The sequence below is a fragment of the Chelon labrosus genome (assembly GCF_963514085.1).
Source record: "Chelon labrosus genome assembly, chromosome: 18".
Classification (NCBI taxonomy): Eukaryota; Metazoa; Chordata; class Actinopteri; order Mugiliformes; family Mugilidae; genus Chelon; species Chelon labrosus.
This window is the reverse complement of record NC_140351.1, coordinates 1,862,046-1,887,252: the sequence shown is the minus strand read 5'-3', so window position 1 is coordinate 1,887,252 and position 25,207 is coordinate 1,862,046. Positions and strand designations below refer to the sequence as shown.

The following is a 25,207-nucleotide window of genomic DNA, read 5'->3' as shown; positions in this document are numbered from 1 at the left end:
CAAACTCCACACAGAAAGGCCTCCGCCCCGGGGATTTGAACCAGCGACCTTCTTGCTGTGAGGCACCAACGCTACCCACTGTGCCAACTGCAGTTAATTATAATATATTATATACAGTCTATGACTCAGAGTAAATATTATAGTCAGAGTCTCTGTCCACACAAGCTGCTGCTGGTTCATCATCTGGATCATCAGGACACAGCTCATCCTCTCACCTCACACACTGTCCTGTTTATCACCACTTCCATCTGTAGAGAGGAGGAGAAAGAAGAGAGGAGGTGAAGGAGTGTTTCCAGAGTCTCCCTTCATCATCACATCCAGTAGAAAGAGCAGCAGGGACTTCAGTCCTGTTCAGAGCAGCAGTGGAGCAGCTGTGGAGCTCAGCCAGCTTCCTTTCATCTTCATGTTAACGTGTTGGAGTGAACACACACAGACCTGCAGAGACTTTTAGCATCAAGTCTGTTTCCTCTGCAGATTTGACTAATAAACTGCTGAGAGTCCTGAACGCTTCATTACTGAACCAACACTTTAGTGATGGATTTACTGCTGCTCCATTTAAACAAAGATCAGCTGACTAATAAACATGGAGGCTGTCATTGAAGAGATCTGATCAAACTAATGACACATGTGATGACTCTGCTCATGGTTACTAAATGTAATGCTGGTTCTGTGATGTGCAGGCTTCAGTCAGACTGATCTCAGAGCTGTGATCAGTTGTTCATCAGATTTGATGAATGACCACCACTGTCTCTATACATCTTGGAAGGCTGTCAGCTGGAATCCAGCTTTATTTCCTGGACACATCAACACAACAACAACAGTCGTCTTCACATCAACTCAAACACATGATCACAACAAGCTTCTGGCTCATCTGATTGGCTGACTGTTGTCTCTCTCTCTGTCTTTCTGTCCAATCCTGAAGCCTGTCTCCATTCTCCTCCCACAGCTTCACTGAGAAGCTGCAGGTTTACAGGAAACACTGGATCTTTGATACTAACTGTGTTTAGGACAATACTGATGAAAGCAGCATGGACTGACTGGAACCCTCTACTCACCTCAGAGTCTCCAGTTTATAGTCTGGACTATTCTTAAGATAAAGAAGCTGCTTCATATCTGAATCCTTCAGCATGTTGAATCTCAGTTCTAGATATTTCAGATGGGAGGGGTTGGACTTCAGAGCTGAGACCAGAGAATAACAGCTGATCTCTGACAAACTGCAGCTCTCCAATCTGAATAAAGAATAAAAGATGTAGGTTAAATCATGAATAATTCAATCAGATGTGTTCAGGTTTTAAATGTGCAGCTCAACATTACTGTGTCCTAACAGCCTTTAAGCTTCATTGACTTTAACAACTAACAGTGGACATTTTCTACAGTTTCTGATACAAACACTGGTCTTGACCTAAAGGACATTTACAGATTTATGGAGGAAAGTTCTGGATTAACATGAATTAGATTCAGTTGGTGATTAAACATATCAGATCTGCAACAGTAACAAGGAGTGAACTCACTCCAGAGTCTCCAGTCTACAGTCTGGACTCTCCAGAAAACCACACAGCTGCTTCACTCCTGAATCCTTCAGACTGTTGTTACTCAGGTCCAGATGTTTCAGATGGGAGGGGTTGGACTTCAGAGCTGGTCCCAGAGAATCACAGCTGATCTCTGACAAACTGCAACTCTCCAATCTGAATAAAGAATAAACGATTGAGATATTTTCTACAGTTTCTGCTACAAACACTCATCTTAAAGTAAAGGACATTTACAGATTCATTCAATTAAATTCTTTACTTATATAACAATCAATAACAATACAAATTGTCTCAAGACGCTTTACAACATCCAGTCTGAAACCCGGCCTGAAACCTCCAGAGTAAGCCTGAAGTCGACGGTGGAAGGAAAAACTCCCTTTTGACAGGAAGAAACTTTGAGCAGAGGGAGGAAAGTTGTGGATGAACATGAATTAGATTCAGTTGGTGATTAAACATATCAGATCTATAACTCACCCCAGAATCTCCAGTCTACAGCCTGGACTCTCCAGAAAACCACACAGCTGCTTCACTCCTGAATCCTTCAGGTTGTCATTGTTACTCAGGTCCAGATGTTTCAGATGGGAGGGGTTGGACTTCAGAGCTGGTCCCAGAGAATCACAGCTGATCTTTGACAAACTGCAACTACTCAATCTGAATAAAGAATAAAAGATGTAGATTAAATCTAATCAGACATGTTTGACTGACTTTGTCCTTGTGTTATTGTGGATCTTCATCATGTCTTCTACAGACAGTAATATGCGACAGTGTGAGGTGTGTGATCTCCTTCCAGCAGCTGTGGTTCAGAGAGAATGGACTGATACATGGATCACAGCAGGTTTCACGTGTGACTGAATATCTGTAAAAATGTGCAAATAAGCAATGTGCCAAATTAAGTGCTATCGTGATTAAAGTGCAATTATTGCAACAGCTCAAGTTGTTGTTGTGCAAGTTACCCATGTGCACCAACCCCCAAATTTGGTTCCAACCACTGCGTCTTTGTGTGATGCAGAAAAGGTCTGCAAACCCATCTGGTTTGCGTTTTGTTGGACCATCATTTATTTTTCAACAGGACAATGACCCCAAACACACCTCCAGGCTGTGTAAGGGCTATTTGACCAACACGGAGAGTGATGGAGTGCTGCACCAGATGACCTGGCCTCCACAGTCACCTGACCTAAACCCAATCCAGATGGTTTGGGATGAGATGCACCGCAGAGTGAAGGCAAAAGGGCCAACAAGTGCTCAGCATCTGTCGGAATTCCTTCAAGACTGTTGGAATACCATTTCAGGTGACTATCTCATGAAGATCATCGAGATAATGCCAAGAGTGTGCAAAGCAGTAATCAAAGCAAAGGGTGGCTATTTTGAAGAATGTGAAATATGAATCATATTTAGAGTTATTTCACACTTTTGTGTTTACTACATAATTCCATATGTGTTCATTCATAGTTTTGATGCATTCAGTGAGAATCTACAATATAAATAATCATGAAAATAAAGAAAAATCATCAAATGAGAGGGTGTGTCCAAACCTTTGACTGGTAGTGTATGACCAAAAGCAAAGCATCCTGTCTAAATGGTAGTGAGGCCTGCTTATCTGCCCCACGGACAGCCCAATTGAAGAACTACTCTTAAGATCAATAGTTTATTACAGGAACAATTATATGACCCTTTGCTCAAGGTTAAGAAACACTGGGCAGGGGACTTGGCTATTAGGGGTGTAACGGTACACACATGTCACGGTTCGGTACGAACCTTGGTGTGGGGGGTCACGGTTCGGTGCTGTCACCGATTTATAGCGCTTATCTATTGAGAAGTATTAGTGTGGTGGTCTATGTGTTGTTTTTCCTTTTTGTTTAATTTGTTTTGTTTTTGCTTTTATACCTAAATCATTTACAAAATTTGGGGAGTAAATTTCTGGCCTTGATGGCTGCCTGATTGACCGAATTGATCTCTCCCTGTCTATATTATTTGTGTGTTAAACTTCAATAAGATGTTCATTACAAAAAAAAGAGTCTGGGTGTCATCCTCAAGGGCACTCCATCTCTAGAAACCTACATCAACAACGTCACATAAAGTCTTATCTCTTCAGTCGCTCAGCTCCACGTCTTTGAAACATTCTCCCACCCGACATCTGAAACATACACTCTCTGAAAACCTTCAAATCCAGACTCAAAACTCATCTTTTTAAAATAGCTATCTCCATTTAACCTGCATCCCCAGTTATCTAATTTCTATCTACTTTTAAAATCTGCTTTTATTTATGTTGCGTGGTATGTTTTATTATTATGTTTTATGCATTGCAGATTTATGTAAGGTGACCTTGAGTGCTCGAATACATTTATGTTGTGGATCCACAACATAAATGTATTATTATTATTATTATTATTATTATTATTATTGATGAACATGAATTACAGTCAGTTGGTGATTAAACATCAGATCGACAAAAGTAACAGACAGTGAACTCACTCCAGAGTCTCCAGTCTACAGCCTGGACTCTCCAGAAAACCACACAGCTGCTTCACTCCTGAATCCTTCAGGCTATTGAATCTTAGGTCCAGATGTTTCAGATGGGAGGGGTTGGACTTCAGAGCTGGTCCCAGAGAATCACAGCTAATCAAACTGCAGAGATTCAATCTTAATAAAGAATAAAAGATGTAGATTAAATCATGAATAATTCAATCAGATGTGTTCAGGTTTTAAATCTGCAGCTCAACATTACTGTGTCCTAACAGCCTTTAAGCTTCATTGACTTTAACAACTAACAGTGGACATTTTTTACAGTTTCTGCTACAAACACTAATCTTGAACTAAAGAACATTTACAGGTTTGTGGAGTAAAGTTGTGGATGAACATGAATTAGACTCAGTTGGTGATTAAAAATATCAGATCTACAATAGTAACACACACTGAACTGACCTCAGAGTCTCCAGTCTACAGTCTGGACTCTCCAGAAAACCACACAGCCGCTTCACTCCTGAATCCTTCAGGCTGTTTCTACTCAGGTCCAGATGTTTCAGATGGGAGGGGTTGGACTCCAGAGCTGATACCAGATAATAACAGCTGATCTCTGACAAACTGCAGTAATTCAATCTGAATAAAGAATAAAAGAAGTGAGCTTAGAAAGTTCCTGATTGAAATCATGTGTTCAGAGCTGAAGACTGTTCAGAATGAACAAGTTTAAAGTTCACATCTTGAAGATGTTTTGTTCCTTCACAGTGAACTCTTTTAGATTCTTGTTCAGACAAACAAAGACATTTGAAGCCATCACCTTGAACTCAGAGAGAGTGGTATCAAGATGTTTTAACATTTTATAAAATAAATCATTAAGTAACTGATAGAGCCGACTATAATATAAAATAATTGTTAGTTGCTGGCCTGCTTTTAATTTGAAAAACTATAAGGTGGAAATCAAGAGTGTCAGAGTTTCAGAGTCAATCATCCAGTGGAGGATTGTTCTTCTTCTATGAAGCTTCGAAATCTGGAGCTCAACATGGCTCTGCTACAGTCAATGGACGAAAACACAGAAGTAGAAAACAGACTTTACTATGAAGATCCTCAGTGTGGATCAGTAGAATATCAGCCTGACATCTGCAGTTTAGAGTCACCACAACTTTACCATCACATTCATCTCAGCACACAAAGAAAACATGGAGTCTGACCTCAGAGTCTCCAGTCTACAGCCTGGACTCTTCACAAGATCACGAAGATGCTTTGCATCTGAATAGTCCAGGTTGTTGTCACTCAGGTCCAGATGTTTCAGATGGGAGGGGTTGGACTTCAGAGCTGAGACCAGAGAATTACAGCTGAACTCTGGTACACTGCTCCTATCCAATCTGGATAAAGAATATAATATGTGTTTAAAAAGTTCTTGATTGAAATCATCCAGAGGTTCATCATGTGTTCAGAGCTGAAGGTTCAGAATGAACCTGAAGCCAACAGGAAGCAGCTTCAGTCAAATAGAACAAGTGAAGAAGAGCTCTCATTAATACTAATGACAGTATAAAGACGTAGTGACTTCAGCTCTGAACTCTGCCAGCTCCACCAGAGACTCCATCTCTACAAACTCATGTTGCGCAGATACATTTCTTTCCGATTCCACTGAAGATTCTCAAGTTTCCAAAGAAAACAAACATGTCAGGATAAATTCAAACAAAGTCTAATTTTCTGGAACATTGATGCTGTTTGCTTTGAATATGTCAGTATAATCATCACTAAACTCCACAAGCAGATACTGAACATTTATTAGTTCCAGTCAGATGTGGTGGAAATGATTTTAGATGTCTGACTAGTGCTGGGCGAAATGGACCGAAAGTCATAACTCGATATATTTAGGCTGAATATCGATATACGATATATATCCCGATATGGAGCTTTTTCGGGTTGTGGACTGTTTTAGGTGGTGAAAAGGATTTGTAGTGCTTCCATCCTTGGCTGTAACTTGTTTATGGCACTCCCTACATATAACCAGGGGTCGCGTTAACCGAATATTTTCCGTCATTGACCTTTTTTTAAAAACTGTGATGGAAAAATCTGAAGGCCATCTGTCATTTTGACAGATTGCAATTCACACTCCTGACCACTTGGTGGTGAGTGACATTATTAATTGGCTCTTGTCTCTAATCGCAGTTTGCATTCAACACATCGCAGAACTTCTATAGATAGAGACGTCTATCAGGGCACGATTTCCTGGTACACCGATTATACTGATGCACATGTCAAAGCTCGGCTAACCATAGACATATATACAATATATGTATATATGTCTACACTACTCACAATAAGTTAGGGATATTGTTATTTACATGAGTGCTTTTCCTATTTGGTCTGAATTTTAATGAAATAAGTAAAAGTTCCCTTTGATATTACTAATAATGAATCAGAACACCATTTTCATTAGTTTAATATTTATTACCCCAAAAATTTAGACAATAACAAGGATAGCCCCAAATAACAAAAATTGACAATGTCAGTAGCGGGTGTTTCCACCATTTGCCGCAATGACAGCTTGACAGCGACGTCTCATGCTCCTCACTTGCCTCATGATGTTGTTCTGAGGCAATGCGTTCCACTCTTCCACAAGTGTTACACGCAGTTCTGCCAGGTCACGTGGGGGTGGGGTACGATCATCCAGTCTCTGCTTCAGCTGGTCCCAGACATGCTCTATGGGGTTCAGGTCAGGGGGCATTGCTGGTCATACCATATGAGGCACTCCGACTTCCTGAAGTCGAGCTGTGACAATTCTGGCACGATGTGGTGGAGCATTATCATCCATGAACATAAAGTTGGGGGTGTGCTGGCGGAATTGGGGGATGATGATGGGTTCTATGATGTGTCTGAGGTAAGAATGTGCAGTGACTGAGCCATCTACAATAATCAAATCTGTTTTGCGCTGACTGGTGATGCCTGCCCAGACTGTTGCACCTCCTCCACCAAAGCGAACCCTGGGGACCATGTTGACCTCGGCGTATCGCTCACCTCGCCTTCTCCAGCAACGCTGACGACCATCATTTCTGTGCAAGGTGACCCGACACTCATCAGTGAACAGGAAAGTAGACCACTGCTGCATTGTCCAGGTCACATGATCTTGTGCCCACTGCAAACGTTCACGGTGGTGTCTTGGTGTCAGTGGAATCACCTGCAACGGTCGTCTGGCATTCAAGCCAAAGCGGTGGAGTCGGTTGCGAATGGTTTGTCTGGAAACCCTAGTACCCCTCACATCTCTTAAACAGGCCTGCAGCTGTGTGGCAGTTGCATAACGATGTCTGAGTGCATAGGTCCTTAGGTACTGGTCATCGTTGCGGTCTGTCACTCGTGGGGCTCCACTCCTGGGTCTGTCACAAACTCTGCCAGTAGTTCTGTGTCTTGATGCAAATCTGCTGATGACACTTTGAGACACACCAAGTTCACGAGCAACATCTGACTGCCTGCCACCGACCCGAAGGCGCGCTATGGCCAGGTGGCACTGCTCATCCGTTAAGTGACGTCGTGCGTTTGTGGCTGTTTGAATGATGAACTTGGAATGACTTACTGACAATACCAGCTTTTTATACCCACAGAATGTTGAAATTGATGCCACATTGAAAAGGGTTGTCTTTTAGTATTTTTTGGTATTGGCCCCAATATGTAAGGCACACTGTACACAGTGAGACCATTACGTGGAAAACACAAAATGAGGTGTGTCTATCACCCCAATACAATTGCCTCCCTATCCCAAAAATCTCTGAAGTGAAACAAACACCGTATGTATGAGATCCACTGAGTCTCTCACAATATCCCTAACTTATCGTGAGTAGTGTATGTCTATGCGGTTAACGGCTACCAAAATAGAGGAACTGGATGAAAGCACGTTGCTAGGACCGATGAGTTTTTGTGCAAATTGTGCAAAATAAAAGAGTTTGCATATCACCGACGCACTTCACCGTCTAAGTCCTGGTCCGAGTACAGACAAGACATGTTGGCAGCCCAAAAATTTTTTTTTCCTACCATTTATAGTCAATACTGTCAATACTGAAAAAGTACTTAAAGTTAATGAAATTTTAATGAAAATTAAATGCTACTGAATATGTCATTATTATCATTTTAAAAAATTAAAGTGACGGGTAAAAATAGATTCTGACGGGATTTTTATGACCCTGTCAGTCAACCCTGTTTACTAACCAATTTCACCTCCGCACACTCCGCAGACGTTGTTGCGTCCGCCTCTGTGCATTAAAGAGGCGGGGCGGGGTTGCGGTCTAATATATATAAGGTCTAATTCCATATTGCACTAAAAAATATATCAATATATTTCTTATATCGATATATCGCCCAGCCCTATGTCTGACAGACTTTAAGGTGGAAATCAAGTGTGTCAGAGTTTCAGTGTCCATCCAGAATTCATCCAGTGGAGGATTTTTCTTCTTTTATGAAGGTTTGAAATCTGGAGCTCAACATGGCTCTGCTACAGTCAATGGACTAAAACACAGAAGTAGAAAACAGACTTTACCATGAAGATCCACAGTGTGGATCAGTAGAATATCAGCCTGATGTCTGCAGTTTAGAGTCACCACAACTTTACCATCATATTCATCTCAGCACACAAAGAAAACATGGAGTCTGACCTCAGAGTCTCCAGTCTACAATCTGGACTATCCACAAAATCAAGAAGATGCTTCACATCTGAATCTTTCAGACTGTTGTCACTCAGGTCCAGATGTTTCAGATGGGAGGGGTTGGACTTCAGAGCTGAGACCAGAGAATAACAGCTGATCTCTGACAAACAGCAACTCCTCAATCTGAATAAAGAATAAAAGATGTAGATTAAATCATGAATAATTCAATCAGATGTGTTCAGGTTTTAAATGTGCAGCTCAACATTACTGTGTCCTAACAGCCTTTAAACTTCATTGACTTTAACAACTAACAGTGGACATTTTCTACAGTTTCTGATAGAAACACTCATCTTGAACTAAAGGACATTTACAGATTTATGGAGGAAAGTTCTGGATGAACATGAATTAGATTCAGTTGGTGATTAAACATATCAGGTCTACAACAGTAACAGACAGTGAACTCACTCTAGTTTCTCCAGTCTACAGTCTGGACTCTCCAGAAAACCACACAGCTGCTTCACTCCTGAATCCTTCAGGTTGTTGTTACTCAGGTCCAGATGTTTCAGATGGGAGGGGTCGGACTTCAGAGCTGGTCCCAGAGAATCACAGCTGATCTCTGACAACCAGCCGCTCTTCAATCTAAACAAATAAAAGATGTAGATATTTTCTACAGTGTCTGCTACAAACACTCGTCTTGAACTAAAGGACATTTACACATTTACAGACGCTGACAAACTGCTCTCCATCACGGACAGTCCATCTTATCCACTACACCAGACTACAGAGAGACAGTGGAGCTGTCAATTTGACATTTAATATAACCTTAATTCACATGAAGTTCTTTTCTTAAAAATAACTTTTAAAATTCCTCAACTAACTTCTCACGGAATTCTTCAGTATTACATTGCCCAACAAAATCATTTGAGTGGTCTTAGCCTAATATAGAAGAATGAGAAGATTTTTTCAGTACCTGCATTGCCCAATAAAAAATATTTATTTTTGTGAAAAATAAAAATACATTCAGTGTAAATGTAAAAATAATGGGAAAATAAATAAAATACACCATGTCATGCTTGTTTTTCAGATGTCCTATGAGTTTTGATGTGTTAAAATAGTCAGTAAATCAATCTATTGATTGATTTACTGACTATGTAGGAGATCGTCCTGCCGTCCTCGCTATCTCTGCCCCTCTCTGGAAAGAATTTAAGAGGTTGCCCTGCGGAAGAACCCCTCTAACGGGCCAACCTTTACACCTTAGCCATAAAGGTACCATGTCCACGCTAAGGGGCCCTTAAGGGGCCTCTCTGAATGCTAAGGACTTCAACTGAGCCAAAAAGACAGATTTACACTTTTGTGGAATTTCACACTCTTGTTTCTGATCTAATTAGTCCTGAATCGAAAATCGAACATCAACACAATATCAGGAACTACAAAGAATGAGAGGAGTTGCCTCTTCTACTTCATATGAACAAAATCAAGAAGCCTTAATGTTATATTCATTATGTTTTAAGTCTGTGATTCACTAATTCTTCCTTTTCAGAGACACACACATGCAAACATGCCAGACACTTCCTTCCTCCCCCTCTCCCAGAGTGACCAGGGGAGCGAAAGTAGATATGCAGGTCGTAAATAACTTTCTTCCTCCAGAGCAGAACTCTGATGTGTTCTCCTCTGTAAAAAGAACCTAAGTTTGATACTATGACTATCGAAATTGTAATAACCTGGTAAGTTACAGTCAGGTCCATAAATATTGGGACATTGACACAATTCTAATCCTTTTGGCTCTGTACACCACCACAATGGATCTGAAATGAAACAAACAAGATGTGCTTTAACTGCAGACTTTCAGCTTTAATTTGAGGGTAATTACATCCAAATCAGGTGAACGGTGTAGGAATTATATGTGTGTATATGTATATGTGCTAACCTGATGCCCATTATGATCTTGTTTTTATATCTGTATGTATTTTACCTTCGTGCTCTACCTATGTAACATTTTCTTTTACTAGTATGTTAGTCTTATATTATTTTTCCCTTTACTTTTATCGTACCATGGTCAAACGAAACCAATATAGCACGCAAAACTCAGTATGGCTAGTACACATGTATTAACTTTTAATGTCAGAGGCCTTGGCCACCCAATTAAGAGGAAGAGAGTTTTTACATTCTTAAAAAAGGAAAAAGTAGACATTGCTTTCTTTCAGTAAACTCATCTGTCCAATGAGGAGCACAAAAAACTCAAGAGGGATTGGGTCGGACAGGCTTACTTCTCTAGCTTTACTAGTAATAAAAGGGGAACAGCAATACTTATTCATAAAAAACTGCCTTTCATATTTAAGGAGCAATATAGCGACCAAGAAGGAAGACACATACTAATTCAAGGGATGCTATATGGACAAGAACTGTCACTGCTGAATGTATATGCACCCAACGAGGATAGCCCCAAATTTATGATGGATATGATCACCCTATTTAATCAATATAATACAGACCTTGGAACAGTTGCTGGAGATTTCAATTGTTGTATGGATAGTAATTTAGACAAATCATCACCCACACTATCTAACCCCAATGCTTCTAAGACTCTGAAGTTAGCCTCGGCCGATGTAGGACTGGTCGATGTCTGGAGAGAACTTGATCCCACAAGAAAAGACTACACTTTCTATTCGGCAAGGCACAAATCAGACTCTCAACTAGATTTATTTTTTTTTTATCTCAGGATCATCTGTCATCCATAGTCTCATGTGATATAGGCCCCATTCTTGAATCAGACCACTCACCAGTCTATCTGCGGCTATCCCTCCCCCACCAGACAAATCAAACCAAACAATGGAGATTTAATGCTTCACTCCTCACAGACTTTGAAGCTTGTAATAATATTAGAAAATGGTTAGAGTAGTACAGACAAGATAATGCATCCTCCCCTGTTACTCCGGCAGTGATGTGGGATGCAGCTAAAGCAGTAATTAGGGGCCAGCTGCTCTCTTACACATCTGCAAAGAAAAAATCTATTATTAAACAAACAGAACAACTTAAGAAAGAGTTAATCAATTTGGAACAATCCCATAAACAGTTTCCTACAGAGGAAAACTTCAGGAAACTAAATGCAGCCAAAAATAAACTTAAGCTCATTCAAACAGAGCATATCAAAAAACTTTTGTTCTTCACCAGACAGCAATATCATGAATATGGTAATAAGCCCAGTAGACTCGTAGCCTACCAACTTAAAAAAGAGCGTGCAGAAAAGACAATAAAATGTACACGTAATGCGGCAGGCCAGTTGAAATATGATCAGTGTTGGGAATAACGCGTTACAAAAGTAATGTAATTACTGTAATGTACTGCTTTTTGCTGTAATGAGGTAATGTAAGGCATTCCAAAAAAAAATTGGGTAATATACTCGGTACAAAGGTCAGTAACGCGCGTTGCAATGTATTTTAACCTGAAATTAAGTGGTGTTTTGTTTTTATACTATCGCCAATAACACAGCGAGATCAGCAGAGGAGAAAAATTCCACGCAAATTGTAAAACGTTTCTTCCTGTAGGGCTGAAGCAGGCTCGACGTCGGACAGTATATTTTCGAGATGGACACACTCATTATTTTCATCCAACGAAACATTTAGAGCGGTGCCACGCTAACATTAAGTTAGTGAAAAGAAGGCAAACTGAGGACGAAAGCAGAGACAAAGCAGTTAAAGGTCTGTTTTTAACTAAATTCTGGCTATGATTGTTCCTTGTATTACATTACGAGCCATCACAACGTCTAGCCCGTTTTGTCCCAGCACCCCTAAAAATAAGAGTTAAAAAAAATGGTTGTTTTATTTTAAAAGGGTTTGTCTATGATAAGATGACAAAAATAACACAATCGAAGAAAGTATGTGGTTTAAAAATAATATTTTAACGAGGACCCCCCAGTGGTATGATCCACCCCTCTCGTTTACCCCTCCCTCCCCCATGCACGCAGCGCCCCTCGGCTGACCACCTGAGGGGCGTGGCTCCTATAAGTTACGATCTATTTACTTAATCACTCAGCACCAACACATTAGTCATTAGCAACAGCCCTAACTTTTACTGTTGTTATTATTGTTCTGTAGGAGTTTACTAGCTGACGTTTCTCTCTCTCTGGTAAGCTAATAGTGCAGGTTGTCAATCAACCACTGTCCATAGTTTAAATTAAGCTTTTGGTTTGTTCATATGTGTTGATGTCAAAGCCAAGGTTTAAGACTAATACTGCCGGTCTACAGAGGACATTTACATGTCATTAAAGGACATTAAAGGAAGACGTGCTGTGAAGCTCTGACCCTAGGATCGCCCCTGACTGCGCCTATACATTCTTCTGTTGTTAGCCTTAAGCCTAGAAGCATAATAAGGTACATTTAGAATAAGTATATATATATATGCAGTTATTTTGGTGAAAGTAACTTAAAAGTAATGCAGTAGTAGTGTAATGCCTTACAATTCAGAGACAGTAATATTATAATGTAACAAATTACTTTGAAATGACTGTAACAAGTAATACATAATGTATTACGTTTTTGAAGTAACTTGCCCAACACTGAATATGATACACAATCAATTAACACCTCATTTCTTGACTTTTATACACAGCTTTACGCGTCGGAAAATCCTTCCGAAACGGATATCCGTAGATTTTTGGAAAAAGTATCCTTACCCTCTATTACAGAGGACGAAAAGGAGCAATTGAGTGCTCCATTCACCTCAGATGAGGCGCTACAAGCAATTAAGTCAATGCCCTCCAGAAAAACTCCCGGTTTAGATGGATATTCAGTAGAGTACTATCAGGATTTTTGGGTGCAAATTGAGCCACTTTTTATGCCTATGGTCACAGATTTTTTTCGAAAATGGAATTCTTCCCGACACTATGAAGACAGCAATAATATCTTTAATACACAAGAAGGACAAAGATGCTGCTGAATGTGCATCATTTCGCCCAATTTCATTACTCCCAGTGGACTTTAAGATTATTATCAAAATGAATTGCACACATTCTGGAAAACTTGTTGCCCCAGATTATTAATCGCGACCAGTCCGGCTTTGTGAAGGCATGCTATGCATCTGACAATATCCGGAGGCTACTAAATATAATTGACCACTCGGCCCTACACAACAGAACAGCTCTACTACTGTCGCTTGACGCAGAAAAAGCGGTTGATAGAGTCGAGTGGTCATATTTGTTTGCCGTTCTGGAAAAAATTTATTTTTGGTGAAAAATGTATAGGGTGGGTCAGAAGTATGTATAGCAATCCAAAAGCTAAAATATGTATAAATGGTACCCTCACTGAAACATTTGACCTGTTTAGAGGCTACCGGCAGGGGTGCCCATTATCCTCATTTTTATTTAACCTGGCAATTGAACCACTCGCAGAAGCTATACGGGCTAATGAAGAGATTGCCGTTATCATTATCGGGAAAACAAAGAACAAAATGTCACTATATGCTGACGATATAATTCTATATTTAACCAGCCCCGAGCGATCAATCCCAGCAGTATTAGAACTCATCACTAAATTTGGCACAATATCCGGCTATAAAGTCAACCTGACAAAATCCAACGCTTTATTAATTAATTCATCAGTTTCTAGTAGACTCAGGGTCATCTCACCGTTCACCTGGGCTCAAAACAGCTTTAAATATCTTGGGGTGAATGTGGCTATAAAACTTAAAGATCTTTACCTCATAAATTACATTCCATTGCTTAAAAAACATGTAAGGGTCAATCATGCATGTTTTTTGATCTCTGACAAACTGCAGCCCATTTTTGGGTTAAAATATTTCTGGAAGGCAATACATGATCTAACTGTTAAGGTTGTGGAAACCCCGTTTGACATTACACCAACACAGTACCTCTTTGGTACGGAACTGGACAAGACACTGGATGCCACACAGAGGAAGAGGATTATCATAATATCCTATATAGCAAAGAAATGCATCTTGCTCAAATGGAATCAACACATACCCCCATCATGTGATTTGTTTAAACAAATTTTAAATGAAACTTTAAGACTGGAACAACGTACATACGCTCTAAAGAATAAGGGGGATGCCTTCCGGAGGATATGGGAACCGCTGATGGATTTCTGACACACATCGTAATAGGGTTTGGCATGCTTACATAACATCTTCAAAGGATGAACTGTGACCATGGACTGATTTGATTTAATTTGCTGTATTTTTTTGTTGTTGTCTGTTTTGAATTGAATTGAATTGAATGCCTTTATTGTCATTGTACATTGCAATACAACGAAATTAGGAGCGCTACTCCACTGGGTGCATACATACAATAAATAAACATTTCAAGACATATATAAAACACACTATCAGGACATATATAAAACACAGTAAAAAGAGTAAAACAGAGCAATGATCAAATAGTGCAACTATTAAAGTGCAAGAGGTGACAGTAGGTGGCTGGGTTTAGCAGTGTTTGTTTAGGAAGACTATTGCGTTTGGGAAGAAGCTGTTTTTAAATCTTGTGGTACTGGATTGTATGGACCTATAACGCCTGCCAGAAGGTAACAGTTGAAACAAGTGGTGGCCAGGATGAGTATTGTCCTTGATGATGTTCTTGGCTCTTGAGAGGGTGCGGCTGAGTGCAATATCTGACAGGGGGGGGAGGGGGCAACCAGTGATTTTCTCTGCATTTTTTATAATTCTCTGTAGGGCTTTTTTGTCTGCTGCAGAACATGCAGCAAACCACACAGAGATGCCGTATGACAAGATGCTCTCGATAGTGGATCTGTAAAAGGACACCAGTAGCTTCACATTCAGGTTGTTTTTCCTCAGTATCCTGAGGAAGTGAAGGCGCTGCTGAGCTTTTTTGATAATGGCTGTGGTGTTAGTTGCCCAGGAGAAACAGTCTGTGATATGGATGCCCAGAAATTTGAATGAGTTGACTCTCTCCACACACTCACCATTTATGAGTGTGTGTAAAGATGTTAATAGGGTGACCAAGCAACAAGTACCTTTTGCACTAGTTCTTTATGTTTATTTATTTATTTTTCCTTCATTTCCTTGATTGTCTGTTCTGAAACTTTAAAAATAAATAAAGAGATAATTGAAAAAAAAAACAGATACTGAGAGGCTGTTGCCATAGCAACTACCCCTTCTTCGAACACAAAGACATTGCAAAGTGTCATCTACTGCCTTCGACTGAACACCTACAACGCTCTCAAGTGAAGCTGGGTGTTAGAATGGCAGACCAAGCAACAAGTACCTGTCTACCGGTCCCAGACAGGCCTGCATCAGCTGCGCCGTTTCGTCACCACCCCGTCACACCGGAGCACGCCAACGCTTCACCATCACTGTGCCGAGAAGACTCTACGGAAAAGTAGGCTCAATCGTTCCTACCGCTTAAGATAAAGAATTGGTGTCACTACTTTGAAACACCCTATTAACATCTTTTAGAGAAGCTTGATTAGATTAGATATCAAATCCATTCCCGTTAGTTTTAGCCATAATACATCTCCATCTCTCACCATCGCTCCAGAAATTAATTATTTCAGATCTTATCATATTTGTTTTATTTGATTACACACCTATATGCATATATTCTATTAGTCCCTCATTTATTCATAGTTGTCACTTCAATAAATATTCACAAGTTGTTTGTGACGTTGTTTTACAGCAGAGAATGAATGGTATAAATTGTAGAAAATAATTCATTCCTTCAGATATAAATATTATTTAATCGAGACTGATAAATTGACTTAAATCGTGTTCTTCCTATGATAAAAGGAGGTGGTGTCCTAACGAGACATTTAAAAAGTGTAACAAACCCTACAACTATTTAAAACTCTTTTACTTTTTAGTAGTTGGCATTTTTGTTCTGTTATTATCATAATTTTATCACTTCCTCTTTTGTTTTCCTTTTGGCATTTTTATTTATTTATTTATTTTATTTATTTATTTAATTAATTAATTTTTGCTCTTATGTTTTATTCTGTTTCTACCACTTTAGAGTCTATATTTATTGACTGATTTTACCGTGCGATTATTGGTTTTATCCAGCCTCTGGTGTTTCCTCACATACGAAAGCGTTTCCACAGTTCTTGCTCCAGTTGTTGCTTATGTTTTAATGAATGCTGTTCTTATTTATTTATTTTAGGAACATCCTGTCTCAGAGTGATGCTGAAAAACTAGTTCATGCATTTGTGTCGTCCAGACTGGATTACTGTAATTCATTAATGTCTGGATGTCCAAATAGATCTTTAAAAAGCCTCCAATTGATTCAAAATGCCGCAGCAAGAGCATTGACAGGAATTAGCAAGAGAGATCACATTACTCCAGTTTTAGCTTCTCTTCATTGGCTTCCTTCAAAGTCTAGAATAGAATTTAAAATCCTCCTCCTTACATACAAGGCCCTCAAAGGCCTAGCTCCATCATATCTTAAAGACCTCATTGTACCATATCATCCCAACAGATCACTTCGGTCTGAAAGTGCAGGCCTACTTGTGGTTCCTAGAATTTCACAAAGTAGAATGGCAGGTAGAGCTTTCAGCTATCAGGCTCTCTTGTGGAACCAGCTCCCAGTTTGGGTCCGGGAGGCAGACACTCTCTCTATTTTTAAGGTCAGGCTTAAGACTTTCCTTTTTGATCAAGCTTATAGTTAGGGCTGGACTAAACCATCCCTTAGTTATGTTGCTATAGGCCTAGGCTGCTGGGGGACGATGCACCAAACACATGTCCTCCTTCTTTCTTCTCTCTCCTCTCTCGCATCCTCCACTTTCTTTTCTCTGGCACAGAGCTCTTGCCCTCTAATTTCCTACTACTAATTTCCTGCTACTAATCTACTACTATGAACTATCATGAAAATTCTGTGCTATTACTATGTAGAATGTTTACTGCTGTGTGTCCCTCCCTGTGTGAATGTACAAAGCACTTTCGTTGTATGAAAAGTGCTATACAAATAAAGTCTGATTGATGAACATGAATTAGATTCAGTTGGTGATTAAACATATCAGATCTATGTTGCCAAGTGAACGAAGGGAAGAGCATTTTTTTTACTTTGGACTATTTCAGGAATAAGAAACCCATAATTTCACAAGAGTATTTGTGCCTAAGGGGAGTTACAGCGCTATCCTGAGTTGTGGATGTGTGTATCCAAGCGTGCAGGCTGTACACGAGAGCGCGAGTGCGAAGTAGGCCACTACTGTTGTCTATGTGGTCAGATTTAAAAGGGCTTCTAACTTGAACTGTAGGGAGCAGATAGAAAGGAGATACTGAGTTTTAAAGGGATTTCTTTTATTTAAATGTGCTTGAGTAATCTACCCATGCCTTAGCTTTCCACACCATGGTGTGAGCTTTCAGTTACTCCTAATTTTCTTGCTAGCATTGCAGAGAGGAGCATCCATAGGAGACATTCTTGGTTTCTTGTTTTTTTTTTGAACAAACAAGGACGTGAAGCCATACAATTTAATTTCCCATTATTATAACAAACTCCCCAAACAGTGAATCATTTAATGCTTTTCTCTGCTGAGTGCAGTCGGGGAATAAGAGACCACGAAAAAGAAGTTTGTCCTGTGTTCTGTCCCACATCTTGCAGTTGGGCTACATCTACAACAGTTACTGACCTCAGAGTCTCCAGTCTACAGTCTGGATTCCTCAGAAAAAGGCACAGCTGCTTCACTCCTGAATCCTTGAGCAAGTTGTCACTCAGGTCCAGATGTTTCAGATGGGAGGGGTTGGACCTCAAAACTGAGACCAGAGAATCACAGCTGATCTCTGACAACCAGCAGTCACTCAATCTAAATAAAGAATAAAAGATTAAGATATTTTCTACAGTTTCTGCTGCAAACACTCGTCTTGTACTAAAGGACATTTACAGATTTATGGAGGAAAGTTCTGGATGAACATGAATTAAGATTCAGTTGATGATTAAACATATCAGAGCTACAACAGTAACAGACAATGAACTAACCTCAAAGTCTCCAGTCTACAGTCTGGACTCTCCAGAAAACCACACAGCTGCTTCACTCCTGAATCCTTCAGACTGTTGTTGTCACTCAGGTCTAGATGTTTCAGATGGGAGGGGTTGGACTTCAGAGCTGGTCCCAGAGAATCACAGCTGATCTCTGACAAACTGCAGCCCATCAATCTAAATAAAGAATTAAAGATTAAGATATATTCTACAGTTTCTGATACAAACACTGGTCTTGAACTAAAGGACATTTACAGATTAATGGAGGAAAGTTCTGGATGAACATGAAATAGATTCAGTTGGTGATTAAACATATCAGATCTACAACAGTAACACACAGTGAACTGACCTCAGAGTCTCCAGTCTACAGTCTGGACTCTCCAGAAAACCACACAGCTGCTTCACTCCTGAATCCTTCAGGTTGTAGTTGTAACTCAGGTGCAGATGTTTCAGATGGGAGGGATTGGACTTCAGAGCTGGTCCCAGAAAATCGCAGCTGGTCTCTGACAACCTGCATATCTCAAATCTGAATAAAGAATAAAAGTGATCTCCAATGAAATGTATTATGTGTTTCATCCTGACTCAGAGCAGCAGCCTTCTATCAGTCTATCTCAACAACATCAGTAACAGTCTGTGACTGTGTATTTAGTTTTTATGATCAGTGGAGAAGGGAATGGACTGTTGCACCAAAGCAGCATATTTACCAGGACTTGTTGTTTTAAGATTGGAGGCCACTTATGGTTTGGGGAGTTTCAGTGATATGTGAAATATTCTAAGTAATAGTTGATGATGGTATGACTGTAATAAATAAGAAGACTTGTCCTGGGTCTGACTCTTTGGAGTCAGTGCAGTTGTATGTTGCTGAGAGAAGATTCTCCACCACAAGACATCATCACTGATTAAACCCAGTAACATGTAACACCAGCTGTAGCATCCCTTCACTGCTTCTCTCTGTGTTTTAGAACAGAAGTTAAATTTTCAATGATGACTTTCAGTCTGGTATGATGTTGGTCCCTGATTGTATCTCTGACATGTTAACCCTCCTCCAGTAGAGCTCTGTTACTAATTCCTGGGTCGAGGCTTAAAACCAGAGGAGACTGAGCCTTTGTAGTCAGAGACCCTCGACTGAACATTTATCAACTAAAGAACATTTGACACATCAGTCAATGATTTGAACTGAATAAACAAAGAAAACCTACAACAGCTCCAATCAGTGAACTGACCTCAGAGTCTCCAGTCTACAGTTTGGACTCTCCAGTCCAGCAGACAGATGCTTCACTCCTGAATCCTCCAGGTCATTTTTACATAGGTCCAGCTCTGTCAGATAGGAAGGGTTGGACTTCAGAGCTGAGGCCACAACTTCACAGTGAATCTCTGAGAGTCCACATCCAGTAAATCTGTGATTAGAAAACATACAAATAATTTGTAAAAAACATACATTCTAGATCCAGACTGAATGAGTATGAAACAGAGTGAGGTGATCATCTGATGAACATCTGATCGATTCTGTTAATGATCAGGACTCACTGAGCCTTTCTGCAGTTCCTCACAGCTGGGATCAGTCTCCGTCGTCCCTCCCTTGATGTGTTGTACTTCTTCAGGTCCAACTCATCCAGAACCTCCTCTGACATCTGCAGCATGTAGGCCAGAGCTGAGCAGTGGATCTCAGAGAGTTCCTTCTTTGATTTGTTCTCTGACTTCAGGAACTCTTGGATCTCCTGATGAACTGAGAGGTCGTTCATCTCCATTAGACAGTGGAAGATGTTGATGCTTCTATCAGGAGATACTTCATAACTGTTTATCTCCTTCAGCTTGTTGATGGCTCTCTGGATGATTTCTGGACTGTTCTCTATCTGACCCAGCAGACCTCCTAAGAGTCTGTGGTTGGACTCTAGAGAGAGGCCATGGAGGAAGCGAACAAACAGGTCCAGGTGACTATTTTTACTGAACAGGGATTTATTCATGGCTCCATACAAGAAGTCATCCAGAGGTTTAGTGGAGTCCTGGTGGTCTTTCCCCAGGAAGTCCTCCAACACCTCTGTCTTCTTGTTGGTGTAACAGTGGAACATGTAGACTGCAGCCAGAAACTCCTGAACGCTCAGATGAACAAAGCAGTAGACTGATTTCTGGAAGATCAGACTCTCTCTTTTGAAGATCTCTGTACAAACTCCTGAGTACACTGAGGCCTCTGTCACATCAAGACCACAGAGCTCCAGGTCTTCTTGGTAGAACATGATGTTTCCTTTCTCCAGATGTTCAAACGCCAGCCTCCCCAGCTTCAGAAGAACTTCCCTGTCATCCTCCATCAGCTCCTGTGGACTCGTCTCATGTCCCTCATGGTACTTGTTCTTCCTCCTCTTTGTCTGAACCATCACAAAGTGTGTGTACATGTCAGTCAGGGTCTTGGGCAGCTCTCCTCTCTGCTCTGTAGTAAACATGTGCTCCAGAACTGTAGCAGTGATCCAGCAGAAGACTGGGACTCCACACAGGATGTGGAGGCTCCTGGATGTCTTGATGTGGGAGATGATTCTGCTGGACAGCTCTTCATCACTGAACCTCCTCCTGAAGTACTCCTCCTTCTGGGCGTCAGTGAAGCCTCGTAGTTCTGTTACCCTGTCAACACATGTAGGAGGGATCTGACTGGCTGCTGCAGGTCGGGAAGTGATCCAGACCAGAGCCGAGGGAAGCAGTTTCCCCTTGATGAGGCTTGTCAGCAGCACGTCGATTGATGCCTTCTGTGTGACATCAGACACAACCTCAATGTCGCTGAAGTCCAATGAAAGTCTGCTTTCATCCAGGCCGTCAAAGATGAACAAAAGTTTACAGACAGCCAGCTCCTCTGCTGTGACCTTCTGTAATGTTGGATGGAAAACATGGAGCAGGCTGAGAAGAGTGTACAGCTCATCTTTGATCAAGTTCAACTCCCTGAACGAAAGCACAATCACCACACTGACATCTTGGTTTTCCAAACCCTCTGCCCAGTCCAGAGTGAACTTCTGCACTGAGAAGGTTTTTCCAACACCAGCGACGCCGTTGGTCAGAACCACTCTGATATGTCTCTGTTGGTCAGGTAAGGCTTTAAAGATGTCGTGGTACTTGATTGGAGTGTCATGGAGGGCCTTCATCTTGGAAGCTGTCTCAAGCTGCTCCACCTCATGTTGGGTATAATCCTCTTCACTCTGTCCCTCTGTGACGTAGAGCTCAGTGTAGATCCTGTTTAGGAGGACTCCACTTCCTGTTACATCACTTCCTTCAGTCACACATTCATATCTCTTCCTCAGACTGATCTTATGTTCATCTAAAATCTCCTGCAGACCAACATCAGCTGGAAAAAAAGAACAAACATGAGACAAAAAGAAAACAGCCATCCCTGTTTAAAGCCACAAAGAACAGAAAACTGACTTTAAATGTTTTGTAAAGAGTTTTTCAGACAGCCTGATCTCACTGCAAACCCTCAATTCATATATGGACATCTCTTCTGTTGAGCTGTGACATTCCTGCAAAGGTTTATGGGAAATGTTGTTTGTTAAAGGCCTAAAAATCGTGAATAAACAACAATATTAGATTAATGTTCAAACCACTAGTGTCCTGATCTAGACAGTGAGCCACACGCCATACTGTTGAGAACGACTTTGTTCCAACACTGGGTGTTTAGTTATTAGCATCAATACAAATGTCAGTGGGATTTTGAAAGAGTCTGTTTTCTACACAGACAAGAGTACTAACATGCAAACACAGGGCGCGCCATCATAAAACCATTCAATGTGAAATATGAACCTCATTCTTTGGGTTCCGACTTTTTTCTCCAGAAACCACAGGTCACACGATTCAGAGCAGATCTGTTTACTGGAGCTGAAACAATGCAGTAACATTTCACTGGTAGTTCATTTAGAATGATATTTACAATGATCTTAAATCCCCATGATGTTAAACACAACAATGTGTCTGGATTAAATCAACAGGTTTAATTTATATAGTCCATCAGCAGACAGATGTACAGTCTTACTTTGTTCAGTGCTGCTCTGACTGGCTTTCTGCAGTCCAGGTATTTGTTTGGATCTTGGTCCACACTGGGGACAGGAGGAGTCTCCTGATGAAGCAGACTGGTCCCAGTATGAGGTGATGCACTCTCTGCAGAACCAGTGTCCACAGCTGCTAGAGACTGGATCCTTCAGGACGTCCTGACACAAAGCACAGCAGGACAGCTGCTCCTCCACAGAAACATGGCTCCTCTTCCTCTCTCTGTCAACACATTTCTTCATCACTAAAATCATTGGAAGTAGAAGTGGGCTGCTGTGGATTTGTGGCAAAATCGGCGATTGCCCTTCTGAGCGAACTGGGCATACACAGAAAAAGCCAGAGGACTGCGGTATGCAACATGTCCTGGGCAGCAGAGAGAGCGAACGAGTGGCTCTGGACACGTAGGAAACATGCTCGCTGGAGAGCTAGCTAAAGGTAAGGGTGGCTGCGTGACTTTAGTGTGTTTGCAAATCATGATAGCTGTGGTCAATTGCTTGGTGGTTCAGTCTGCATCAACGGGGCGAACCACGGTAGATTTGTTTGTTTCGCGATTCATAAAAGGACTAGGCTAATTATTGAAATATTAGTTGTTGTCTAATATTAATGGTGAGAAATGGTGAGAAAAATAACGGAGTTTTGCAGTGGCAGGGTGGAGGGGGTTGACTCCAGGACGCTTGAATTCACTGTTAAGCCTTCTGGAGGTGTCGTGGGCCTAACTTAACGAAACATCGGTGCCCACTTGAAAACCCCAATGACATGTTGCATACTGCTGTTGACTAGGCCAGGTATCTTGATGTCTTCATGTTGGTTGGTAGCAATATTTCTTTGTTTGGTTAGCTGCTGAGCGGGACATACAAGCCAGCAGCATTAGGTTAGCTTATATTTCACAAGGTTCGAATTATCCTTTGCTGCTCTGTGGGCCTACAAGCCAGCAGATCTTACCTACCTGCACTAAAACATCTGCATCATGACTATAAATCTTTCAGCAGAACATTTCTGCTTCATCCTAAAATCATCATCTTCCATTGGGTCAGTTTACAGTCGAAACAGTCTCTTACTTTGTGTCTGAGGGTCCAGGTTCTTCACTGAAGTTTGGAGGATTTATTTCTTTGGAGCCGTCACTCTTCACAGACAGACAGCTGGATACTGTAAACTCTGCACTCTGTCTGTGGTACTGACCTCTGCAGAAACAAATATGTTTTATTCTCATCTTTCATCACTGAAAAAGGTTTCAGTCGCTGCATTTTCAGAGGCTCAAAAGTGATTGGATAGTTGTCTGCAACATCAATATTCCTGGACATCCATAGAAGACAACAGTGGTGGAGGATCTCAGGATCCTTTTCACAACAGAAAAGACACATCGCAATATCCATTCAAGTGAAGAGCACTCTACTGGAAGGTAATCATATTATTATACACCATTAAGAAAATACTCTACAAGTGCAAATAATTCATGAACCTCCAACAGAAAGACCAGATTAGACTTTACCAAATAACATGTAAGAAAAGCCAGAACAGCTCTGGAACAGGATCTCTGGACAGATGAAACTCAGATCAACCTGAACCAGAACAACAGGAAGATAAAAGTCTGGAGAAGACTTGGAACGACTCCTGATCTGAAGAACACAACATCATCTGTAGAACACAGTCAGATCATGAGCAGGAATCAGTTCCAATGACACAGAGTCACTGTGTTTATTGATGATGTGACAGATGCACTGGATGAATTCTGAAGTGAAGAGAGATATTCAGACAAATGAAGAAAGATGATTGGATGGTGCTTCACAGTCCAGATGGACAATGAGCCAAGACATAGTGTGAAAGAAACCCAGGAGTTTGTGAAGGTAAAGAAGTGGAATATTCTGCAGAGGCCAAGTCAACCTCAACCTGATTTAAACGTATTTCACTTAAAAGACTAAACTAAAGGAAGAATCAACAACTGAAGACAGCTGCAGTAAAGACCAGGCTCAGCAGAACAAAGGAGGAAACCTATTCTGTGATGATGTTCATGGGCTCAGACTTCAGTCACTGTCTGCAACGGATTCTGGACAAACTGTTAAAAATGAGCGTTTTATTTATGATTGAGTGAATTTGTCCAATCACTTCAGTCCCTGAAAATAGAGGATTGTGTATTAAAATGTTTTTAATTCCTCCAGATTTCCTCCAGTTTGGATGTGAATACTCTCAAATTAAAGCTGAGACTCTGCAGTCTTTAAGACCACCTTCATTTTATAACTCTAACTTGAATAAACTTTGGTTAACAGCTAGAATAACAAATACATTTTAGTTAAACTCAATCAACCATCAGAGACGGAAAATAAACTGGAAGTGACAGAAGTGATTAAAATGAGTCATGAACAAGTTAGTTCTCTTACTTTGTGTCTGAGGGTCCAGGTTCTTCACTGAAGTCTGGAGGTTGATCTCTGGACCAGTTGCTGACTCTGTCCTCGTCTTCCTCTGTTACTGTCATTAACGGTTATCACATCCGGATACGTTCCTTTCAAAATAAACTTCACAGGAAATAATAAATACACTTCACAGGAAATACAAAATAAAAGCAGCAGAAGGAAATACACGGAAGAACACAAACACATATTCAGCAATAATATAATATTCAGTAATAC

General features: G+C 40.7%; 1 protein-coding gene across 1 annotated transcript; it reads right to left on the bottom strand.

Annotated features, from left to right (window-relative positions):
• Positions 1–1,804: 1,804 nt before the first annotated feature.
• LOC311503147 (NACHT, LRR and PYD domains-containing protein 3-like) lies at positions 1,805–24,813 on the bottom strand. Its single transcript, XM_084565699.1, has 9 exons — positions 23,642–24,813; positions 22,570–22,805; positions 20,091–21,888; positions 19,787–19,960; positions 18,913–19,089; positions 18,564–18,740; positions 18,217–18,390; positions 9,092–9,265; positions 1,805–2,180 (listed from the first exon to the last, which is right to left on the bottom strand). The coding sequence occupies exons 1-9, from the start codon at positions 23,791–23,793 to the stop codon at positions 2,000–2,002; spliced, it is 3,243 nt and encodes a 1,080-aa protein (XP_084421825.1). The 5' UTR covers positions 23,794–24,813; the 3' UTR covers positions 1,805–1,999.
• Between the last annotated feature and the right edge of the window lie 394 nt (positions 24,814–25,207).